This window comes from Halichoerus grypus, chromosome 3, assembly GCF_964656455.1.
Source record: "Halichoerus grypus chromosome 3, mHalGry1.hap1.1, whole genome shotgun sequence".
NCBI classification, from domain to species: domain Eukaryota; kingdom Metazoa; phylum Chordata; class Mammalia; order Carnivora; family Phocidae; genus Halichoerus; species Halichoerus grypus.
Window position 1 is genome coordinate 97,655,961 of NC_135714.1, and position 22,867 is coordinate 97,678,827.

Below are 22,867 nucleotides of genomic sequence, written 5' to 3' on the forward strand. Positions count from 1 at the left end.
TTTTTATTCAATGAGTAAATACTCTGAAGATCAGAAAACCCAAGCAAGAATCATTGTACTAAAACCAAACTACAGGGGTGCCTGGGTGGCTCAGTCAGTTAAGCATTTGCCTTCAGCTCAGGTCATGATCCCAGGGTCCTGGGATCAGGCCCCACACTGGGCTCCCTCCTCAGCGGGTAGTCTGCTTCTCCCTCTGCCCCTGCTCATGCTCTCTGTCAAATAAATAAAATCTTAAAACAAAACAAAACAAAACTACAATGTTTAGACACAGAATTTCTGTGGAATATTTCATAAACTCAGTTCTTTAGCATTATTCTTGCTGTTTGTTATTATTGCTACTGTTATTGTTGTTATTATTAGCCATTTTATTTTAAAAGTTATTTTCAATTTAACTTTAATAATAAAATTTGAAAATCAATTTTTTAGGCACTAGCTGTGCAGGTCAAAGTGGTTTGACTCTTGTGCTAAGGTAATAATGATCAACTGTCAGTACTTTTCTTTTTCTTTTTTTTTTTAAGATTTTATTTATTTATTTGACAGAGAGAGACACAACGAGAGAGGGAACACAAGCAGGGGGAGTGGGAGAGGAAGAAGCAGGCTTCCCGCAGAGCAGGGAGCCCTATGCGGGGCTCGATCCCAGGACCCTGGGATCATGACCTGAGCCGAAGGCAGACGCTTAACAACTGAGTCACCCAGGCACCCCAACAGTCAGTACTTTTCAATCATTTTGCCTTCTTCAGATTACTGTCTTTATTACCATGAAAATGACCAGAGTCATTAGGGCTCAGCTTCCCAACTGAAGCCACGGCCAACCTTGCATCTGCTGTGGGCATTCAACAAGGCCCTGCGTGGCATTCACATCTGTCACCGACTGTCACAGGGGCCTTGCCCTTGCATGTTTGAAAACCCCAAGGAAGGAGAGGGTGATATGGGGATTTTTCCCTTCATATCTGGTTCTGATATTGTTGAAGTAATTTTAAAATAGATCATATGAGGTTCATATAAAAGCCAAAGGGAGGAGCTAAACTGGAAATCCCGACAAAATCAGTTGCTCAGATGCTAATAGTTCTGGAATGTAAACGCTGGGAGCAATCCATGGTTTGGGCCACTTCCTCCGAAGATTTGTAGGGAAGTTTGGAACGGCCTCCAGCAAACTACATGTTTTAAAGAAGGCTGTATTTTCTTTCATAGATGAAACTTCCTGTGTGTGTGTGTGTGTGTGTGTGTGTTTGTGTTTTAAAAATGTATTTACTTGCAATTAAAAAAGACTTCTCACCTTTAGTGCTTCCATGCCAGCCTGGATGACAGGAGCAAAGACAGTCTCATTTTCATTAGAGTCTGCAAACATCTCTGGAATCTGGTCCAATAAACTATAAGAAATGAATGAGTAAAAGGTTTTAAATGTTTAACATATTTGTAATAAACTTCAAGAAATAAATCACTAGCATTTCAAGCCTAAACAATAATAAATAAATACATATGGTATTTATTTCACACTAAACACCTATGGGTGACTTTCATAGGTCATTCCTTAGGGAATAATATCCACACATATGGTATTTATTTCATACTAAACACCTATGGGTGACTTTCATAGGTCATTCCTTAAGGAATGATATCCTGGCATGTCTTGGAACCAAAATTTATGATTTGTTTGGAACATTTACAAAAGCATACCGTTTACATTTTTGACTTCGTAAACCATAAATTCTTGGAACAGTGGCTGTATCTTCAGTTATTACCATCGTCATTGAATACACTCATTCATATGCAGGAAATTTCTCTCTCCAGCAAAGAGAAAGGACTGATCTGGTTGAGTGTGAGTATTAAAAAAAAAAAAACTCCTCCTTGGGGCGCCTGGGTGGCTTAGTTGGTTGTGTCTTGACTCTTGATTTTGGCTCAGGTTATGATCTCAGGGTCATGAGATCAAGCCCCACATCGGGCTCCACGCTGGGCATGGAGCCTGCTTAAGATTATCTCTCTCTCCCTCTGCCCCTTCCCCACTGCTGTCTCTCTCTTTCTAAAAAACAAAACAAAACAAAACTCCTATTTTTAGATATTGGTGTACATTTAAAATAGAACATAAATGATGGAGTTTTATAATCCATGTGTTAAAACCCCCTTGCTAATGACAAACAAAATAATGTGTGATTGAATCAAAACAATTAAAAACAGATACCTGATTTGTATCTAAATTATAAAACACTTAATATTTACTTGTGAATCACTGATTGGGATTCTTGATAGTTGACAAGGAAACCGTCCAATAAAGGAACAAAGACTTCTCCCACATCGGTCACCACCATCATCTGAGGCTGGGCCAAGTTACTCTTTACATTAAAGAAATGCAGCACTTTGTTATATGTGATAAAACCAACTCGGATTGCAGAAGTTTCTTCTTGCTCTTCCCTATGAGAAAAACATAGTGTTTAAAGTTCTTTCATATATTTATGAAAGGTTTCTATCAGAAATTCACTAAGTACACCTTCTATAAAATATATGGAAGAGATGTTTAAAGTTTTGCTCTTAATTATTGTTTACCAGTGTAAACAATACTGAGTCACAGTAGGGGATGGGGATATTACAAAAAATAAGTTGATAAAGAAAAAAGCTGTCAAAATTCCAGGTAAAGTCAAACAGATATGAAAATATATTTCTTTAATATATTCCTTTCTTTAATATAGGTATTCTCAATCCACAGCAATTACAAGTTGTACTTTTTTTTTCATAAACACGCTAGGCGTATTACATTCTTCATAAACAAAGCTCTCTCAGAAGTCACCAGAAGGTCAGAAGAACAAATGGTACATCTGAAGCAAGAGAAAGGCACACTCAGATTACAAATAGGATAGCTATTTTTATCAAGAAAGGACTTGCTCCTTCTATGTGATTCTTTTCTTACAGATTCTAGAGAATCTCAATAGAAATTGAGAGATTTTGAGAGCCATATACTATATAAATATATAAAATAAATCACATATATAAATTGATGTAATTCTTATTAGGTAGCCATTTGTGATGTCATGGCAAGACAATAAAAGTAATAAAAGCTCTAAAACCATAACAAAAAGCAAATTTTTTTGAGAAATCCCAAAATAAGGCCTTAATCTTCCTGAAAGGAGTGTAAGGCATAAATATTCTTATTCAAGTCTACATGAAGTATACTCAGAGTTGAATGGTCTAAGCTCCAGTTAATATTTACCCAAGTTTCTCTCTGTCTCCCTTCCTCTCCCTCCTCCCTCCTAAAATACTACCGAAGCTCTTATTAATTTTCATTGGTGGATATAACCTTGCTCAATGGTTACATGACAGCCACAAAAGATATATGCTATTTTCTTTGATCCTTAGATATCAGTAAAACTTATTTTGCTTAGGGACAACTTTTTTAAAAAAGTACCTAGTATGCTCAGTGTCTAAACTTTGCACATAGCATAATGAGTTACTTGAGTAAGAGAGAAAGGAAAATAAAATATATAGATGAAAGGATCTTAAGTTCAAATTGTTGATCCCATTGCAGACTTCCCAATTTCTTTGATGTTTCAGCAGGGTACAGGCTGACAAACTACTGACTTTAAACTCTATCTCTTCTTTACTTTCTTTGCTAATTGAGGGTATTTATTCTTCACCGTGGCCTTCATAAATGGGTGGGCAGTTTAAATAGGTCCTCATAATCCCTTCCAAAAGCACTTGGTAAATGTTTATATTCTGGACTCTTGCAAAATTTTCAGAAATGGTATCCTTATCCTTTGTAACCGCACATACACCGACTTATAGACCCACTCACCCCCCTCAATATCCTAAACTATATGATTTCATGCCACTAACCATTATACTAGACTGTACCCATGTTCTCCCTCCCCCCGCCATTTATTAGAATTTTACTCTTTAAGACCAAGCACAGATACTCTTCCTCTCTCAAAGCTCCCCTGATGCTACCAACCAGAAGTTATTTCCTCTTCTAAATTTCTACAAATCATTCTCACTGGGCTCTTAGTATATAGTGCCTTTTAGTAAACATATCATGGATCCTTGACTATAAACCAATAAAGACCCAAAGTTTATGCTCTCTGCTCCTGACAGGGTCTAGTATAACATGGGGAGGTAGAGGTATGTTCAGGATGATTATCGTGATGGTGAAATGCTGTATTTAGAATGGCAAGTTAGAGCCCAAAATGATAAACTGATCATATGCATCTCTTCTGAACTCCTGTTTAGTGATGTCACCTTGCTAGTTCAAAATCGGCCTGGCTGGAAGTATTTTACACCACAGGAATAAGCAAACACTACAATTAAGGCTTTATTTATTTGAGATCCAGTTTACCAGCATACCACTGGCTAAGCTCCCATTTCCGAGTAAACCTTTTATTACATAAGGTGATAAATGTCCGGCAAATCCTGAGGGCATTTATTCTCTTTTAATAGTTAATTTAGAGTCAATTAAGGCAAAAGACACAAAAGAAAAATTACAGAGAAGAATCTAGATCGCTATTTCCCCTTGGATTTGGACATTTTCAAGTGATGGGAAAGGCGTATCCTGGGATTCACAGGGTTCACTTAAAATCTAAACTAACATTTTAAAAAACTTCTAACAGAACATCTCACATTACTGCAAAATATTAGTATATGTTTTCATGGGAATATATATTTTTTTAAATTTGTTTGAGAAACAAAGAACTATCTTAAAATTTTCTTGTTCAACAGTAAAACTGCCTTGTTAAATCATAACCAGAAGAAAATGAAATCTCAGCCTCTCCTTCATATTAATTCTATATAAATTTAATAAAGTTACATAAGGGATATCACACAGAACAACACGTGTTTCTTCTTTTGCTTTTCAATTACCACTTCCTTCCACACGTGTCCCTGTTATTTTAATGGAATGAATCTGACAGAGCAATACTGAAGATGTTAGTAACTAGATGAATCAGAATATTCAAAAATCAAGCATTTTGAACATTTTAGCTACAGCAGCATTAAAAACAACCAGGAAAAAAAAAAAAAAAACCCAACTGCTTGATCTGAACAACAGATGAAATATTTCAAATCTTTTCTTTCCTATTCCAGAGAAATCAGACAGAAATGGCATCTGGCAAAATCAAAGATGTAAATTCAAAGTTAAATAGTAAAGAACGGGGCCTTTACTTTTCAAAAGATTTGCTAAGAGATGAACATACCTTAGACATTAATCAAGACATATACTGTGCTTTAAAAAGGCTATTTGGCATATTACCTGGTTCAAGGAAAGTAAATCAGACTGATGGCAATCTTACCATAAAAAATATAAAGTTATACACATACAGAGCCCAAAACAAACTTCAGGGAAGAAAAAAAAGCAACCAGATTTGTTTTAAAAGATAAAGGAAGAAAAGGCATTTTGGCTTCAATTAAAACTTTGAAGAGAGATATTTAAATAGTAGCAGGGAATAACTAGCAGTATCCTTTTATTTTTTTTCTCCTATCTTTTGCTAAAGTCACAATCTGCTCCAATGGGATATTAAAGTCATGATAACATCTAAGGAAGGAGTGTAGTTTCATGACTTATATCAACAGGCTACACACTTCATATCACACTGTGTTGGAAAGGAGCAAGGGGTTAATGAGGTAACTAAGAGAAGAGGACAGCCTAATCTAACCAGTTTGAGAGAAGGTAAAGAGACAGATCATTTCCAGAAATTAGAGTAGTTTTCTTTCATATTATTCAAGCTCCAAGTTCAGATTTAGAATTAAAACAGCCCTGTGAGAGAAGTCTATAAGATATATGATATTCAGGGATGCCTGGGTGGCTCAGTCGGTTAAGTGTCTGTCTTCGGCTCAGGTCCTGATCCCAGGGTCCTGGGATCGAGTCCCGCATCGGGCTCTTTGCTCAGTGTGGAGTCTGCTTCTCCCTCTGCCCCTCCCCCTGCTCATGCTCACACGCTCTCGCTTTCTGACAAATAAATAAATTAAATATTAAAAAAAAAGAGATATATGATATTCAGCAGGTAGTCCACACTTCTCAAGTATCACTAAGAATGAGGTAACAGAAGCTACAGTCACAGTCAGCAGGCATCACATGCCTTTCTTATGCCCCATCTTCAATTTGCTCCCAGTTCATTCTTCATTTTAGAATTCAGTTTGAAATCACCTCAATGTTTTTTAAACATCCCCAAGGCTTTTCCAAACCATCCTTGGGAATATTATGACTTGAGCTTCATAGATACAAACAAAGCTACTCCTGGGAGGTCCAGAGTTCACTCTTTGAGGCTCACATGCACCAACACAGCAGCCACATATGGAACGAATATAGAGGAATGGGCGCCCAAGGACTCAGGAAACCCTAAGGACTATAGACAACCCATCCCTCAATGCATCCCTTTCCATCCAGAACAGAGATTGCTTATGTTCAGGATATAGGGAGGGGTGGAAGATGTTGAGCCTGGCGCAGACACGAGGTTTCAGACAATATTCCTTAGCCTTTTTCTTAACCATGTTTCCTCTCATAAAGGATCTTCTTACTAGATGGTACTTCCCACCCTAAACAACTAGTCTGTACACTATAAAAAATAGCCACGTTTGCTGAAATACCTTTCCACCTTTCCTTTTGTGCATTGCCCCCTGCAGTGACAAAGAAAGTGATCTACCTTGTGCCAGGACCTGGAGGCAGTAAAGCGGCAAAGGGGTTTGATGGTGTATAAGGGCAAAGGAAATCTGGCTAAAAAGCTACCATCCCTGCTGTAAGACAACAATTCCATTTCCTGGCATCCCTTAGAACTCTACTACAACCCACAGCTACCAGTTTCCACTGCAAAATCAACCCTTTGAAAGTGAATAACAGACTTCCAAAGTCTTTCCCATCACACTGTTGGGAATCTCCTTTTAATTTATAATGTATTTTGAATATTGTTTCCCATAGCATTACTTTTTATCAGTTTGTTTCTTTTGTCTTATACAAAAGATAACTCTGGACTTCTTAAGGACTCAAAAAAATAGTGCTGTTTGATTTATAAATATTTGCCCAATGTCCTCATTAGCAAAAGATATCCATGGGTCATTCAGCACTTGTTTTCTGGCCAATAAGCTAATTCCGTAATATTGTGCAAATTCTAAAACTAATGGGAGTTCCCTTACTTTGGAAGTTTTTCCAGCACAGTCTTCAGTTCTTCACATATGAGCTTCACGAGTCCGTTCTTGATGTTACTATATGAAACATCAATCATGAAGATAAAGGCTGGTGGATTGGGAGGCTTATTCTTCTACAGGAAAGCAAACAGATCACACAAATGTAATTATAAAGTATATACACTCCATAATCAAATTAAAACACTCAGAAACTCCTGAAGATCATCAAACTTTTCATTTAATATTTTAGGATATAACATCTGTGGAATTAAATCATTTTCTAGAACACAGTCTCTGATGCTATAAAAAAGATAAAAGCTGTTTGTTTTCCAGGGTATGACCTGCGGCACACTATTGAGTTAGACAGGATTATGATATCTAGCAGAGAAGCTTCACTTTTATAGCACTCCAAAGACCTTATCACTACAGTTACCCAAGGGTGAGTACAGTCTGGTGGCCAGCCTTGCTTATAACCCTCTGCCTTATGAGAAGAAATGTGTCTGGTACCTTGCCAAATTGAGCCCCCAAAGAGTACATACAATAATTAGCATCTGTCTTGAAACTAGTAAAACTTCATTAACTTGATAACACTATTTTCAAATCTTTTCCTTTATAAGCTCTTTCAGTTTTAAAGATATGAAATTATATATTAAACTATAATTGTAGGGTTGCCCGGGTGGCTCAGTTGGTTAAGCGCCTGACTTTGGCTCAGGTCATGTTCTCAGGGTCCTAGGATCAAGCCCCAGGTCGGGCTCCCCGCTCAGCAGGGAGTCAGCTTGTCCCTCTGCCCCTCCCCCTGTTCGGGTTCTCTTTCTCTCTTAAATAAATAAAATCTTTAAAAAATAATAAAATATAATTGTATGCCTTAAAACTGTACTATATTGTCAAATACTTACCTATACCTTACATATTTATGGTTAAAAATGGAATATTGGGCCTTTTCTCTATCTGTTTAAAACAATCACTGTAACATAAAGCAGCTGTTACATAAATGTTTTGTATCTGTTGGTCCCTTTACTGGTTGGGGTTCAAAGAGCTCTTAGGAAGTGATTCTTCAGTTGGGTCTTACAAAATATTTAGAAAACAGAACCACAGGCAAACTTAGTGACTCAAACTAAAACAAGAGTTCAGGTTAATTCAATTTTTAACTTTATGATAAATGACAAAAATTTTCTAAAATAAAATTGTATTTTAACTATTATAATTATAAAAGTACATGATAATATCTCCAAATTACCTTACTAATTAATTCTATATCCACTAGAAGGCTAGGTATAACACTCTTCTAATAAAGTCTGTCATTTGAAATAAGAAAACTGCAGGACTTAAAAATCTTCAACATAAATGCTTCATTTATAATAGAGACTTAAATTGATTTATATCAAATAAAAACAACAATCATTTCCATTAAGCCAAAGCCTCTTTGTGACCAACCCAAACATGCCTTACCATTCTTGTGTACTCTCTCAAGTTCAGCATTACCAGTTCCCCCAGTGAATAGTTTCCATAAATCCAACATGCACATCTCCATGGAATGCTTCACTGTAACTAGTTTTCTATGCATCGGAAACTAATTTCTTATTCCTCTAAATGACATTCTCTTCCAACATCTCTATCAAAAACATCACTACACACCAACTCAAAGGCTTAAAAACATGAAATTAGATCTGACTATTCCTTTTCTTTCCATCACTGAGTCCCATTGATTATCCTTTCAAAATGATCCCTTCACATGTTTTATCTGGTCCCTACTCTTAACCATCCAGAAGTTTGCCATCACATGCCTAGAAAACTCTAATGACTTCATCATTGGCTGCCTGAATTAATTACTCCACTTTTTCAACCCAGCTTGCTTTGTCCAGCCACGCCTAACAGGTATGAACTTTATAAAAACCTGGTTTTCCATGACACCTTACCAAACCACTCTGTTAAGGGTCACAGGCCTCCTGATTGCAAATGAGGGACTTTAAGTAAAATCCAGTTCTCATCCTAAATCTCTTTTATCTCTCCAATTTTAGGCATGGCAGACCACCTTCACTTTTTTAGGTGTCAAGGCACTGTGGTGTCATTTCCTCTCCCACTTTTCTTTTTTTTAAAGATTTTATTTATTTATTTGACAGAGAGAGACACAGAGAGAGAGGGAACACAAGCAGGGGGAGTGGGAGAGGGAGAAGCAGGCTTCCTGCTGAGCAGGGAGCCCAATGCGGGGCTCGATCCCAGGACCCTGGGATCATGACCTGAGCCAAAGGCAGACGCTTAACGAATGAGCCACCCAGGTGCCCCTCCTCTCCCACTTTTCTGACTGCTGCTTCTGTTTTTTATTTTCTTATCTTTCTCCAAACGACACCCTCTTCTCTTCTCTTACCACATGCTCCATCACAGAGATCTTATTTACGCAATTTTAACCAGCACCTCTTTATAGGTGACTCCTCAAATTCTTTCTCATCATGGTCTCTTTTCTGAGCTCCAGACCAGCATTCTATTTAACTATAGCACACTTCCATATAAAGGGCCTGCCAAGATCTTCACTCAAAACTGTAGCAGGTAAGATAAGATTTATCCCACTGTACTGGCTTCTCTGTAAGGAATTTAGAGAAAGCATGATCCTCAAAAACAATCTGAGTTTCAAATCTCATTTTCTCCATGGAATTGTCCACCTTTCTTAACCATCCACGACCAGTTAATTGTGAAGCCCTTCTGGTTCCAGTACCCAAGTTTAGACCCTCATTTCCAAAATTATTTCTAATTGTGGTAAAATATACATAAAATTTAACACCTTAACCATTTTTAAGTGCATAGTTCAGTGGTATTAAGTACATTCACACTGTTTTGAAACCATCACTACCATCCACCTCCAGAACTCTTTATCTTGTAAGACTGAAACTCTGTGACCATTAAACAATGACTTACCATTCCCCTCTCTCTCTCCAGACCCTGGAAACCACCATTCCACATTTCTACATTCTTACCTACATGAATGTGACAATTCTAGGTACTTCAGAAAAGTAAAATCATAGTATTTGTCTTTTATGTGACTGGCTTATTTCACTTAGCATAAGTTCATCCATGTTTAACATGTGTCTAAATTTTCTTCCTTTTAAGGCTGAATAATATTCCACGTATGTACATACCACATTTTGTTTATCCATTCATCCATGTATGGACTCTTGGGTTACTTCCACCTTTTGGCTATTGTGAATAATGCTGCTATGAACATGAGTATGCAAATACCTCTTTGAGACTCTGCTTTCAATTATTTTGGGTATATACCCAGTCACTCTATTTCTAAATTTTTGAAGAACTGCTATACTCCCATGAGTTTCTCTTGCTTGGACTACTGCATTAACTTCCAATATCCCCCTGCCTCCAATCTCTTTCCTCTCATTACACAGACTGCTGTCAGAATAAATGGTCCAAAGACACAATACAGATCACAATGCTAATAATGCCTCTGAAGACAGAATGTTTATTGAGAGTCCTCAAAGTCAAGCACAGAGTTTGGCACAAAAGAATGCTCAATACTGCTCACTGAGTGAATAAATGTGTAGATGGATGGGTAAATGGACTAAGGCAACAACTCCCTCTCTACCTTTAATGGTCCTCATCACCTACTGAATTAACATAAATTCCTCAATGGCCTGGCATTTACAACTCCCCATAATACTCATTAGCAAACAGGTATAAAAAAAACCAGGAGATCAAAGGTATGACGCCAAACCCAGTGGTTAGTCTGTATCTCAAAACAATTTCCCAGCTTTACTTCCCATTATTCCCCAATACACATTCCTTCAACTAATTTAAGTGTTTGCCATTTTCAAAGCATTTCCTATCCAGAAGTCACAGTTTAGTAGGCCTGGGCCAAGAATTTGGCCAGAAAAGTATTTTGTTTGGCATAGTGTTTTTTTAAAAAAAATACTTGAATATGAACGTGTTTTGGGGGAAAGGGAACATCCTCTCCAATTATCCTAGTTCCCATACTAACTCCACTTCACTCATCTACAACACCCGCCTAGTCCCTGAAGAAAGCGAAGTTGCAAATCCTCTGCTTCTGCTCACTGTTTTGTTTTCCCTTCCCTTCCCACATGTCCAAACTCTGCTCATGGTGTAACCAGCTCAAAGTCACTTACTCTTTGAAGCCTTCCCTGATCCTCCAAATCATACGTCATTGCTTGTCCGTTTCTTATGGCACTAGGATTATTGGACTCATATAGCATTTATCATACTTGGGTTTATATCATAACTATATACTTATCGGGTCTAGACATAGGAAGTGCCTTGAAACCAGTTCATTATCTTGTTATTTGGTATCCCTCACAGCACATAACCAAGTGTCTTGGGCATGTTAGGTATCCATTAAATGTCACAGTGAATTAAAATTAAGTGGAGAGATGAAAAAAGAAAAAAGAAAGGCTGGTTCGGAATGGGGTTTTACATTTCAGGTACACTTTGTGTGTAGATATATTCTGTAAACTCTTAAGTGAAAAACTCAGTTATATGACAGAGTTGGGGTATTTTTTTTCCAGCGGAATCCCATGGTGATTTTCTAAATGCCTACAAATCCACAGTATATTGATAAAGAATAGGGGTTCTATGGTCACGCCAACACAGTTTTCAGTCTGGCTCTAGCACTTTCTATGTGTGTGTGATTTGAGGGTGGCACTTAGGCTCTCTAGGCCTCAGTTTCCCCATGTAATGGTGGTACTCACCACATGGGTTCACCTGAGAACTAAATGATACAACACATAAAAAGTACTTAGCATAGAGCATCACATATAGTAAATATCAACGTTAATTTTATTATATAAAATTGGTATCAAGATAAACTAAAATGAATAGGAGAAAATATAATTTTGTATTTCTAAATTTGTGTGGTGTTAAAAAATACATGTACAAATTAAATAAGCTCTTTTTCATTTTCCAAATCCCTAAGGCGACTCATTATTATTCTTTATTTACATTTTGAATTATAATTAAACTTGAAGATACTTAAACTCTTTAAATTTTAAATTTTACTTGGAATAATAAAAGGTAGATTAAGCTTACAAAAAATTCTTTAAAATGTACATTTTTTTAAATTTGGTTTCTTGCCTGCTGGGCGAAATTTCCCATCAATTAGACATCTGGAACATTTCCAGATAACAGAGTTTGAAGATACTGAAACTTTTGTTCCCAGAAATAGATTTGACTCTCTGCCTGAGTTTCTATTAAAAAAGCATAAAACCAAGATTATATAGCTTTTTTGGCAGAGAACTAGAAACTGAGAGCATAGTTATATTTATACTATGGTTGCAAAGATCAATCAATAAATTTTCCATCACTAGTTATTATAATGGCTTTATTTATGGTCTACTTAATCATTCACCTTCAGCCAAGAACAGTAAAGAACAAATAAACTGCCTAAAAGTAGTTGGTACCTTAGGATTTTTTTTTGTCTGATATAAAGCATTTATACCAAAAATGTTCTTATGTTTCTCAAAATATGTTCAGATGTTACATTTTGAATTAATAAAGCATTAACTTTTCTTTAATAACTAGTTCTATGTAATGTGGTAAAAGAAATCATACAAAACACTAAGATAAATGCAAAAGTTATATTAACTGAAAAAAATTAAATCCAATCAATTGAAAAAACTTCTATTCAGGAAAAATGTTCTTGGTAATTTATACTCAATAATGTGGACTGGTCCCCTTGCAAACATCTGTGATAGAATTCTGTGGGTCGGAGGCTGTTTTCTGAGAACTGGGCATCAGTAGGCATTCACATTGGAAGGGGAAGTAAGAAAATTAGTCAGAATGACTCTGTTTCTTCAGGTCTACATATGGTACTTCAGATAGAAGCTGAAATCTGAACTGATACCCAAGAAAATGCTTCCAAATCACCGAAGAATTTTAAAGCCCTGCGAGTTACTCAAAATGATGGTCACTCTCACTGTGACATTGGAAAAGGGAAACAGCCAGTCCTGGGAATAGTAACAGACCTGCCAATTCATTCATTCATTCATTCATTCACCCACCCCACATACACCGATTAACTGTCTTCCCTGTACTAGACACTGTGGTGGATGCCCTAAAGACAGCCAGAACAAGAGTCTTGTCACCAAGAATATTGAAATCTATGAAGAGGGAAAACATTTAAGAAGATTTAAATTTCATGGGGATAATTGCTAAAATAAATATACAGACCAAATTCTATGGGTGGGGGAACCCAGGAGAATTAGTAAATAACCACTATGATCAAGTCAAAGAAAGTTGTTCATGTGCACACATGCACACACTCACATAAGATAAAATTTCAGCCAGGTATTACAGAATGAGTAGGAGTTTGCTAGGTGGGGTATATAGATGTAACAGTAGGATGCAAAGATAGTCTGGTCAAAACAATCTTACCCAAAAGCATAGAGTTAAGAAGGAGTGATGAGTTCAGAGTATGTGGTGAGTGTTTTGTACAGCTGAAGAGATAGCTGAGGTGATAGTATGGAGGCCAACAGTTAATGATCTGATAAGGAAAGCTACATTTTTGAATTTAATTTTTTAGATTAAGGAAATGGGCAGGAGTCTCACGCTTATATTTAAAAGCAAGGAAACCAGAGGTCAGAATCCCAGGCTCTCACATAGTCCAAGGGAGATTTTAAGAGCCTTAAATCATTGTGGTGACAACTGGTGTGCAGAAAGGAGGTAGAGAAACCTGTCCTAGTCCTATTGACCATATCGGCTGAGCATCTGCCTTGGAAGGGAAAACCTTCTGAGATCTCTGACAAAACAAATGAGGTTGAGGCACTATATGGAACTGTTGCTTTAAGAACTCAGAATATTTTATCTGATAGGGACATAAAAATTAAATTATTGTTTTCTATTTCTGGCACCACTTTTTAGTTTTTAAAAATAATCACTGCTCTGAATAGTTTGGCAATTTAATCATGTTAACAGCCTAGAAGCCCTCATCTGTGTCTGAGGCATTTCTATATCCCCATAGCACCACCAAAATGCTTTGTTTGTGAACCAAGATTCAGTTCTTTACATATGAAAGTTATTCACTTGAGTTTGACATCAATGTATAAACACTTGAAGTCCTGGGAACACTTACTCTGCAGTAATCCAAAGTAGCAACATATTCATAAGATCCTAGAGATAACTCTGGCTTCTCATAGTGGTCCAGCCTTCTCCCGATGTGGTCCAGATGTTGGAAATAGAATGGTGGAACTAATAAAATCAAAATAAGAAAGGAAACTTTTGTTTTCATAACACAGACAACTTAATAAGTTCTTAAAATTTATTACGGGAGGAAAAGAAGTAGTTGAAGGGGAAAAAGTATTTTAAAGCTAGAATGCAGTATATTCTAAATATCCACTATGTAAAAAGCATGTGGGGAAAGTACAAAGGTTTTCTAAAAAATCCTCTTGACTCTTCTGCAAGTTACCAATGACACGTAACATTTATCATTTAGACCGCTGTGAAGAAACGGGATAAAAATACTGGTGTTTTTAAATTGCCACAAAGAAAATTTAATTCTCCCTATTTAATTACCTCCTTTAAAAGGAATTCTGACTTTTCTAACTATTTAAATTTTCAATATACCTAATGGAAATATACATTGGTTATTTGGACTCTACTATTAACTACAATATTTGTTATCCTTTAATTAAGAGATGTTTTCAGCCATGGAAAGTTTGCATGGTAATCTTTTAATGTTTGGACTTCAGAGCAGAGAGGATTGCTGTATTAGGGAAAGACTATACCACTAAGATCTCAGCTGAGAACTCTTAATTTGATTCAAATGTCTAAGGAGGTTAGTTCTGGCAACGACCTGGAAGTCATCCAACAGCACAGGAACACTCATGAGTCACACACTGAACACTTGGACAAATATGGCCTGGTATCTCTGTGAAAACAAACTCCTGTTGCCTTGAGATTAATAGGGCTGGCTATTAAACCACTGACAAAAGAAGTATTTAGAATAACCAGCAATGCTCTGGTTTTCAGCATTTCATAAAGAGCAACATTTTCATTTGTAAGACTACAGAAGTAATGCATTCTCTTTTAAAACCAACAACTCAGTATTCTTTATTTTTAGTTGTGAACCAACGTGAATTACAACAAGACTGTTTTTGTAGGTTGGAACTTAAAAATAATCACCAAGAATTGATTTTTCTATTTTCTTACCATAACATGGCCATTTCTTTTAAAACAAGTTTTATAACACTCATATGTACATATGGATCTCTGAATTTGGAAAATTCAAAGTCCTGTAAAGATTATGGAAGTGGGAAACTGACAGTCTCAGCAGAGATAAGTAAACTATGAGGGCCTAAACCTGTAATTTTGTTACTTTTAGTTGAGGTAGATGATGTTACATTGACTATTTAGGATTAGGTATGGTAATTTCTACATCGTGTAAACTATAATTCATTTTCATTCACATATCTACATGTAACATGTGAAATTTTTTTAATTTCATATTCATTAGCATTTAATCTTATCTGTCATGTTTATAAAAAAAATTCAAGTCACATTGTAAATTATGCACTGCCAAATGACACTTGTCTTCCTGCATGCCTTTTGACCTCACATGCTTCCCACTGTGTAATCTCTGGACACTTTGAAGGGAAATAAGAGTGAAACCATGTGACCAAGCTTGCTGGGTTCTTTCTAACTTCAATAAACCTCTGTCTTCTTTAAACCTAAATGAAGAATGCAGGTGTCAGTGTAAATCTATAGGAGTCTGGCTCCTTTTAGCAACAAATATTTGAGCCTAGTATGAATAACCCTATTGGAAAATGAACACGGCAGCCTCCTAGGAGTGAATACCCAAGGGAAGGGAATTTATTATGTAGAGATACAAGAATTCTGTTTTTGTTTTTTTTCTACCAGGAAGTGCCTGGGCTCCGAGCTGATACTCTGGGTGTGACGCCAGGGTGTCATACCAAACTGAAGATCCTGGATCTAAAAGCTACATAAATTTCTGATTACCTTCCTAAGAAAGGTGAGGGTCTCGCTAAAGACATTGAGGAGCTGGTGACCTTGGTGGAGACCTTTATCCAAATGCTGCAGGAGAGGTCTCTGCCTTCTCATGACTCTTCCCCACAACACTAAAGTACAGGGAAATGAATTGTCACAGGGCTCCTGAAATCCAGGTCCCAAGATTGAGTGGTAGCCAATGATTTGGTTGCAGATTTCGTCCAGGATGAAACAAGGAATAAAATCTTCCTTAGAAAGAGAAGTAAGGGCAGAGAACCAATAGAATCTGGTCTCACAGGGATATCCAGTTTGCACTGAGTGGATGCCACAGTTGAAGCAAGGAGAGAGACATTACAAGAGGACCACAGTTTTTGAGATGAGGCTAGAAACCAATGATTCCACTCCATAGCAAGGTATTTTTAAGAACTGACCAAAGTTTTTGTGAGAAAGACCCATAATACCAGTCTCTGGCACTCTGAGTTGAACAAAACCAGGGACTGTAATAAGGAGCTGGGGCAACAAGGCGCTCTCCCACCAGAGAACACTCACAGAGTTGAGCCGCCATGAATGCAATGACAGAGGCAGAAAGCCGTGACATTCTTCAGATTTAATGACCTGCAGAGAAGCAAGTCTATGAAGATAAGGAAAGAGGAAAACACGTAGAAAGTTCATGCTCTCATAATCATCACATGGTTCTAGAAAGGGTCTAGAAATGTAAATGAATGTGGGAATGTTTCAGGCTGACTATGCGCTTTATTGAGCACCAAAAAATTAAAAACACAGACATGTTATGAATATAATGAATGTAAGTTGCTTTTAGCAAGTTTGCAGTTTTCTTCAACATCAGTCAATTCATACTGGAATGAAAGTGCAAATATAAAGAATGTGGAAAAGCCCTTCAGAATAATGTTTTTTTCCTTCTTAAGCAATCCAATATTCATACCTGAGGGGAAAAACAATCTATACATGTGTTAAAGCCCTCAGTTATATCAGAGCTTTTCCTAAATACTGATCAGCTCACATTTAGGAATAACTCGGAGGAATAAAGAAAGAGGAAAAAAAAAATCTCCAACTTATCATCTATAAACACAGATAAAATAAAAGTTCTTCTTTGTAGTATCTGTGGAAGGAAACCAACCAGAACATGCTCCGTTTGGGACCTCCACGCCCCTCTCAGCCTCATATAAATGCATGAAGTTGCACATACGACTTCCCACATGGAAGCTGCTCTGTTTCTTACAAAACTCCAAAGTAGGTAAGTAGTTTTATTTCTCAATCCCCTTCCACAAAGGCTCCGTTGGAGGCAAAATAAAATTTTACCTCTCATGTTTACAGATGATAAAACTGAGAGGTTTTGTTTTGTTTTGTTTTTGCTCTTCCTCTGAGTTGTTCTTGAATGTGAGCTCATCAGTATTTAGGGAAAGCTCAGGTATAACTAAGAGCTTTAACATATATCTTTTCCCCTAAGCTAAGAAGTACAACATATTTCAACCAATAAAGAGCTTTTACTACGAGCATGTATTGGCACCACTTACCATCGTTCACACAGTTGCAAAATCCACACTGATACCTCCTTCCTCCTTCAATGAACTGCATAAATGGGCACATGTAGGCTTTGCACCTGTTGCATCTGACTGGTCCATTCTCTCCATGATTTACCAAATAAAGGGGAGTCTATAAGAAGCAAGTAAAATGAAGAGATAGGTGGGTATAGGATTTCAAGGTACTTCAGAAATACTATGGAATAATTTTAATTTGAAAAGTCTTCCAATGGCATTCATTAAGGAACTCTTAACTCTTGGTGTTCACCAGGAGAGTAAAGATGTCTCTCTTGATACCTTCTGAATTCAAAGAAATACCCAAACAAAAATTAATTTGAATTTTTATTTCATTAATAAGGACATATGTATATATGTGTATTTATGTATATGTGCATATATATGTATTTATCTGTACATGTGTGAAGGCAGAGAGAAAATATAATGATGGCAATAATATTTAATAAAGCATATGTTAAAAATGTCCTGGACACCTTATATCACATATTTTGCTAAGTTTGTTCATTGATTATAAATAAAGAAAGTGAATTGGGTCTGATTTCAAAAGCTCTAGTTTGGATAGAGCTCTAGTTTGTTTAGATAGTTCCATCAAAGAATACAAAATGTTTCTTCAAAAATGAAACACTCTGAAGAAATATACAATAATGTTCACTTTAAGGCAAGGACCCTGATTCTGCCTCTTTTGTTTCTTTATCCCATGACAAAATGTACTCTCAAAGTCGCTGGTCATGCTTTGCCAGGACTGAAAAAATAAATATTTCAATTGCTTCTTCCTCATAAGCATGAATAGAAACCATTTTACAGCTTGAAAGTGAAAAAGCTCAGCATTAGAGTCTGCCTTGTTTCTCAACTCTTTTGGCTTTCAGAATAAAACCACAAAGATTCTTCTTGCTTTTATAAATCTCCCTTAAAGATAACATTTCTAGAAAAGCTTGAGAATTACAGGGTTTGGCATGTTAACAAAGTTTTTCTTTAAAAAAAAAAAAAAAAAAGAAGATGTAAATAAAGCAGACTGCTTTTTAATGGAGACCTGAAGAGGAGGAAGGTGGCGGATGAGACAGGGTCAGAAGGCCATTTTCTACTCAACTTAGAAAACTGAGATTTACTGTTTGTCCCTGTCCAGACGTTCAATGTGAAAACCAATCCACTGCTGAGGTTTCAGAAATGAGCTGTGAGATCTCATAACAGAAAAAACAACAACAACAACAGGTTTGAAGAAGGGGCGCCTGGATGGCTCAGTCAGTTAAGCGTCTGCCTTTGGATCAGGTCATGATCCCTGGACTCTGGGATTGAGTCCTATATTGGGCTCCCTGCTCAGTGGGGAGCCTGCTTCTCCCCCTCCCTCAGCCTGCCGCTCCTCCTGCTTGTGCTCTCTCTGTCAAATAAATAAATAAGATCTTAAAAACAAAAAACAGGTTTAGTATAATACATAAAAGAATCGGGAGAGGGTCTTAAAAAAAAAAATTCAGGATTAGTCCCCACTGCCTCTGCACTGCCCTCTCCCCCTCCTCTTGCCTCAAGGAAGGCAGAAAATAGATTGGACTTCTCATATAGGATCTCTTCTGATCCCTAACATGGGCATAGCTCTGGTGCCCCACTGGTAGGACTGTGACAGGGATTAAATGAGGGATCCATGTGTGGTACGGAGCACTGTGCCTGGCACAAAATTATTGGGTAAAAGGTAACTGTTGCTGTCATAACTATACAGAACCACCTTTCTTCTCTCAAAATCACTGAGCTCAGGAGAGAGTGTACTTAACGGCAGAGTTACAGTTTGATAAGTTTAAGATAGGCTTGAGTTTCTACAGGCATTTGTTTATATAAACATTTTGATTAGCTACTTGTTACTGTAAACTGCCACTGTTAAAATGATCTAGAAGGGAGGATATCTACCTTCCAGGAAATTCTGATATAATCTAAAGGATATAATCTAACGGTTAAAGCCGAGAGCCACAGAAGGTTTTTAAAAACCCTCCCCAGGAATTTGACTTAAATGTATACATATTCAAATATGGACACATACAATACTTTTTAATACAAACTCTGTGTTTGAGAGGCAAAAAATGACAAGTTCTGTCCTCTTTAGCTGGTCATAATAATAATAACTAATCTGAAGGGACAAAAGGAAAGCAAACAAAAAGATGCAGGTCCCAACCAGAAATTCTCAGGATAGTGAATGGAGAATTAGAATAAGAAGTGAAAGTAACAAAAATGTAATAATAAGATGGCTTTTTCTGGATCAAAACTCCAATTATCAGTCATGCCTTTGTTGCTGTTCAGCTTTACCTCTGAGATCAGAAGATACTTTGAAGAATTAAACCAGGAAGAAAGTCTGCAATTTGCCTGCACTGCAGCCAACTTTACTTGTCTCATCCTTTTATTTTGAGAGTTCAAAGACTATAATCAATTCCCTGAGAGACTTTAGAAATATGATGCCATTATTTGCCAAAGCAGAGGTAATACGAGGAAAATTAGCCTTATTTTTACTGATATGATTTACCCAAAGGCAGGCCCAACCTAAAATTACTGTGAAACTGTCGGCAACTGACACCTGAGCATTCAAGTCCAGGCAGATTCAAACTTGCAGAACCAAAAACAAATGTCTAGTAATAAACTGGAGTCGAGTAGTGACTGAATCTAGGCTGTTAAATACACTTACATTTTTTTCTATTTTCAGTCTTTTGGAAACTGGATGATGGATAGGTAAGTAAGGTCTTCAGACAATTGAGGTGACAGTAAAGAATGTTAAAAGCTTTTTAACTGTTTACATTTTCTTTTGGGGCAACAGGACAAGGGTTCCTAAATTACACTGCCTTATTTCATCTCTCTCAGGCCATGTTGAAAACTATCAAACTATCAGAGATTTTCTTTGCTCTCTCCAGATGTCTGCTTATCTGCTCTACAGTAGTCTGCATGAGCTCATAAATAGCTAATCTTACTCTTCTTCTGAGTTCAACTTTAGTGTATATAGCTTTTTTTAAAAAAAATCAAATTACTTCCCCTAAAAAATCTCTAAGGTTTTTTTTTTTTCTTCACGAAGGACATTATATCACTAACATTTTCAGATTCTATAATTTTGTTTATAAATGTGCTTTAATCTTTTGGCTTCTAGTATATTCCTGTCTGCTCTTTCTTTTCTGTTCTTCTCGTATATGGAAAAAGTGAAAGGATGGAAAGACTGGCTCTAAAAACCTCATCCAGCTATTCTTGGCTCTGGTCCTGTGTGCCATGAGTTTATACAACACGGAAGTGATGCGGAAACTGAGGAAGGAAGAGGAAGAATAATAGTTGAATCTTTTGCTTGCAGTTTTGGATTACCAGGGCTATGCTTGTCCTTTACTGGTACTAATTTTAATTAAGATGCTTTGATTGAATAAAATGTCTCTCTTTTTTGTGCATGTATAATACCATGCTCCACACTGGGCCACAAGAAAGAATATAACTCACTGAGAAATGAGGTTCAGTGTTGAAATGATGTAAGTGATTTAAAAAAAAAAAAAAACAACTTTTGGGTTAATTTTCCAAGTAAAAGGAGTAGACAACAAGATGTATCAATCGATAACTCCTTGGTACTATGACTACAATTTTTAAATTTTTCTTATATTAATATATTATCAGTTTCCCAACTATTCCTGCCATTCTCTCAGGGAACTTCAACATTTATTTGTTCAGTAGGTGCTGAGTATATTATGTGCCTTGGTGGGGCATTCAATCTGTCAGGATAGAAAAGACATTAAATAAATAGGCATGCAAATATGCAATTAACAGAGTAAGGTAGGAATAGAAAGAATTCTATTTATATGTAAAAGTTATGAAATAATCATTAATAAAAGTTCTCTTTAGCTGAAAAGGCAATGTTAAACGATTCGATTGTATCCCAAAAGCAAAAACAGATACTCAAGGAAAATGAAGTACAATGTAGAAAGATCCCAAGTGAAGAACTGTTAAGATTTGTAGCCTATATGCTCTGTTTTGGATCTATATAGCTAAGAAAAGTCTGAATACACAGGTCTTGCTAGTCTCTCTTTTAGATGAAAGATGAATACCAGAAAGCACCTCAATATTAAAAGCTGATTACAACTAAACCAGGACAACTAAAGAAAATATGAGGGCTTTTTGAGCACAGATCCAGTAGATGGCACTGTGCAACTAAAAATTAAAACTATATAATTTACTCAGTAGGTAATAAAATACTCAAGATAATTATGCCACATTCATTTATGTAACTCTAATAACATTTAACTAAACTTATGTCAGCTATTACTGTCACAAAATTAAGAAACCTATACTTCACTTGAAAAAAAATTAAATAATGGTATAAAATATCCTGGATGAAACAAAATTAAACATGAAATACAGGCTACCTTAAGTATAAATTATATGGAAATTACAGAATTTGTCAAAATTACTGAAGCTAATAGCCAAGAAAAACTTAATTCTAAGTTTCTAATCCCCTAACCGACTTTTCCTTGACTATCCATGGGAAAATAAGTAGCCCCAAAGTACAGCAGGCAACCTAAAGATGACCTGGAAAGAGAGTGGCCCGAGGAAGCAAATGCCCCCATGGCCAGTGTCCACTTCCTACTTGTCACATTCGCATTAAAGGCCAAAATAACAAAGCAAAGTTAGTGAAGCTTGCATCATGGTGCTCAGCAGTACACTGTGATGGAGAAATTCTTTTTTTTTTTTTTTTTTTTTTTAGATTTTTATTTATTTTAGAGAGAGAGAGGTAGAGTGCACACACCTGAGTGCAGTGGGGGGAGAGGGAGAGAGAGAATCCCAGGCAGATTCCTCCTGAGCACAGCCAACTCGGCCAACGTGAGGCTCGATCTCATGACCACGAGATTACGACCTGAGCCAAAACCAAGAGTCGGACACTTAACCAACTGTGCTACCCAGGCTCCCCAAGAAATTATTTTCTAAAGCAAACATCTACCTTCCTGTTGGAACATCAAATCACAGGCAGGAGTGCGGATGAAGGGAGGAACAGGATAGAGGGGCTAAATCCGAGAGTTCGGGAACACCTTGACTTTGGAAGGTTACACTTGCCCACATCTAAGATATTGCTGGGCGAAAACTGTCTCACATTGCCCCGCTACCTGCCTCCTTATTTTTCAGCACCAGAGTTCTAAGTAAGATTTCTAATACATGCACACAAATTCTATAACTACCTACTTCCCCCATCTTTTAATACTATTTTACTAATTTTGAAAAATACATATTTTCCTTTTTTTTTTTTTTTTTTTTTTAAAGAT

At 36.7% G+C, this 22,867-nt stretch overlaps 1 protein-coding gene across 3 annotated transcripts in view; it reads right to left on the bottom strand.

Moving 5' to 3' along the window:
• Positions 1 to 22,867, bottom strand: part of SEC24D (SEC24 homolog D, COPII component) — a 99,791-nt gene that overhangs the window by 27,607 nt on the left and 49,317 nt on the right. For all 3 annotated transcript variants that reach the window (XM_036091788.2, XM_036091789.2, XM_078069180.1), the window contains exons 9-13: positions 17,589 to 17,727; positions 14,183 to 14,298; positions 7,108 to 7,232; positions 2,218 to 2,409; positions 1,277 to 1,370 (exon numbers count right to left, since the gene is read on the bottom strand). In XM_036091788.2, coding sequence (XP_035947681.1) covers positions 1,277 to 1,370; positions 2,218 to 2,409; positions 7,108 to 7,232; positions 14,183 to 14,298; positions 17,589 to 17,727 — 666 coding nt within the window. The remainder of the gene's footprint in view (positions 1 to 1,276; positions 1,371 to 2,217; positions 2,410 to 7,107; positions 7,233 to 14,182; positions 14,299 to 17,588; positions 17,728 to 22,867) is intronic.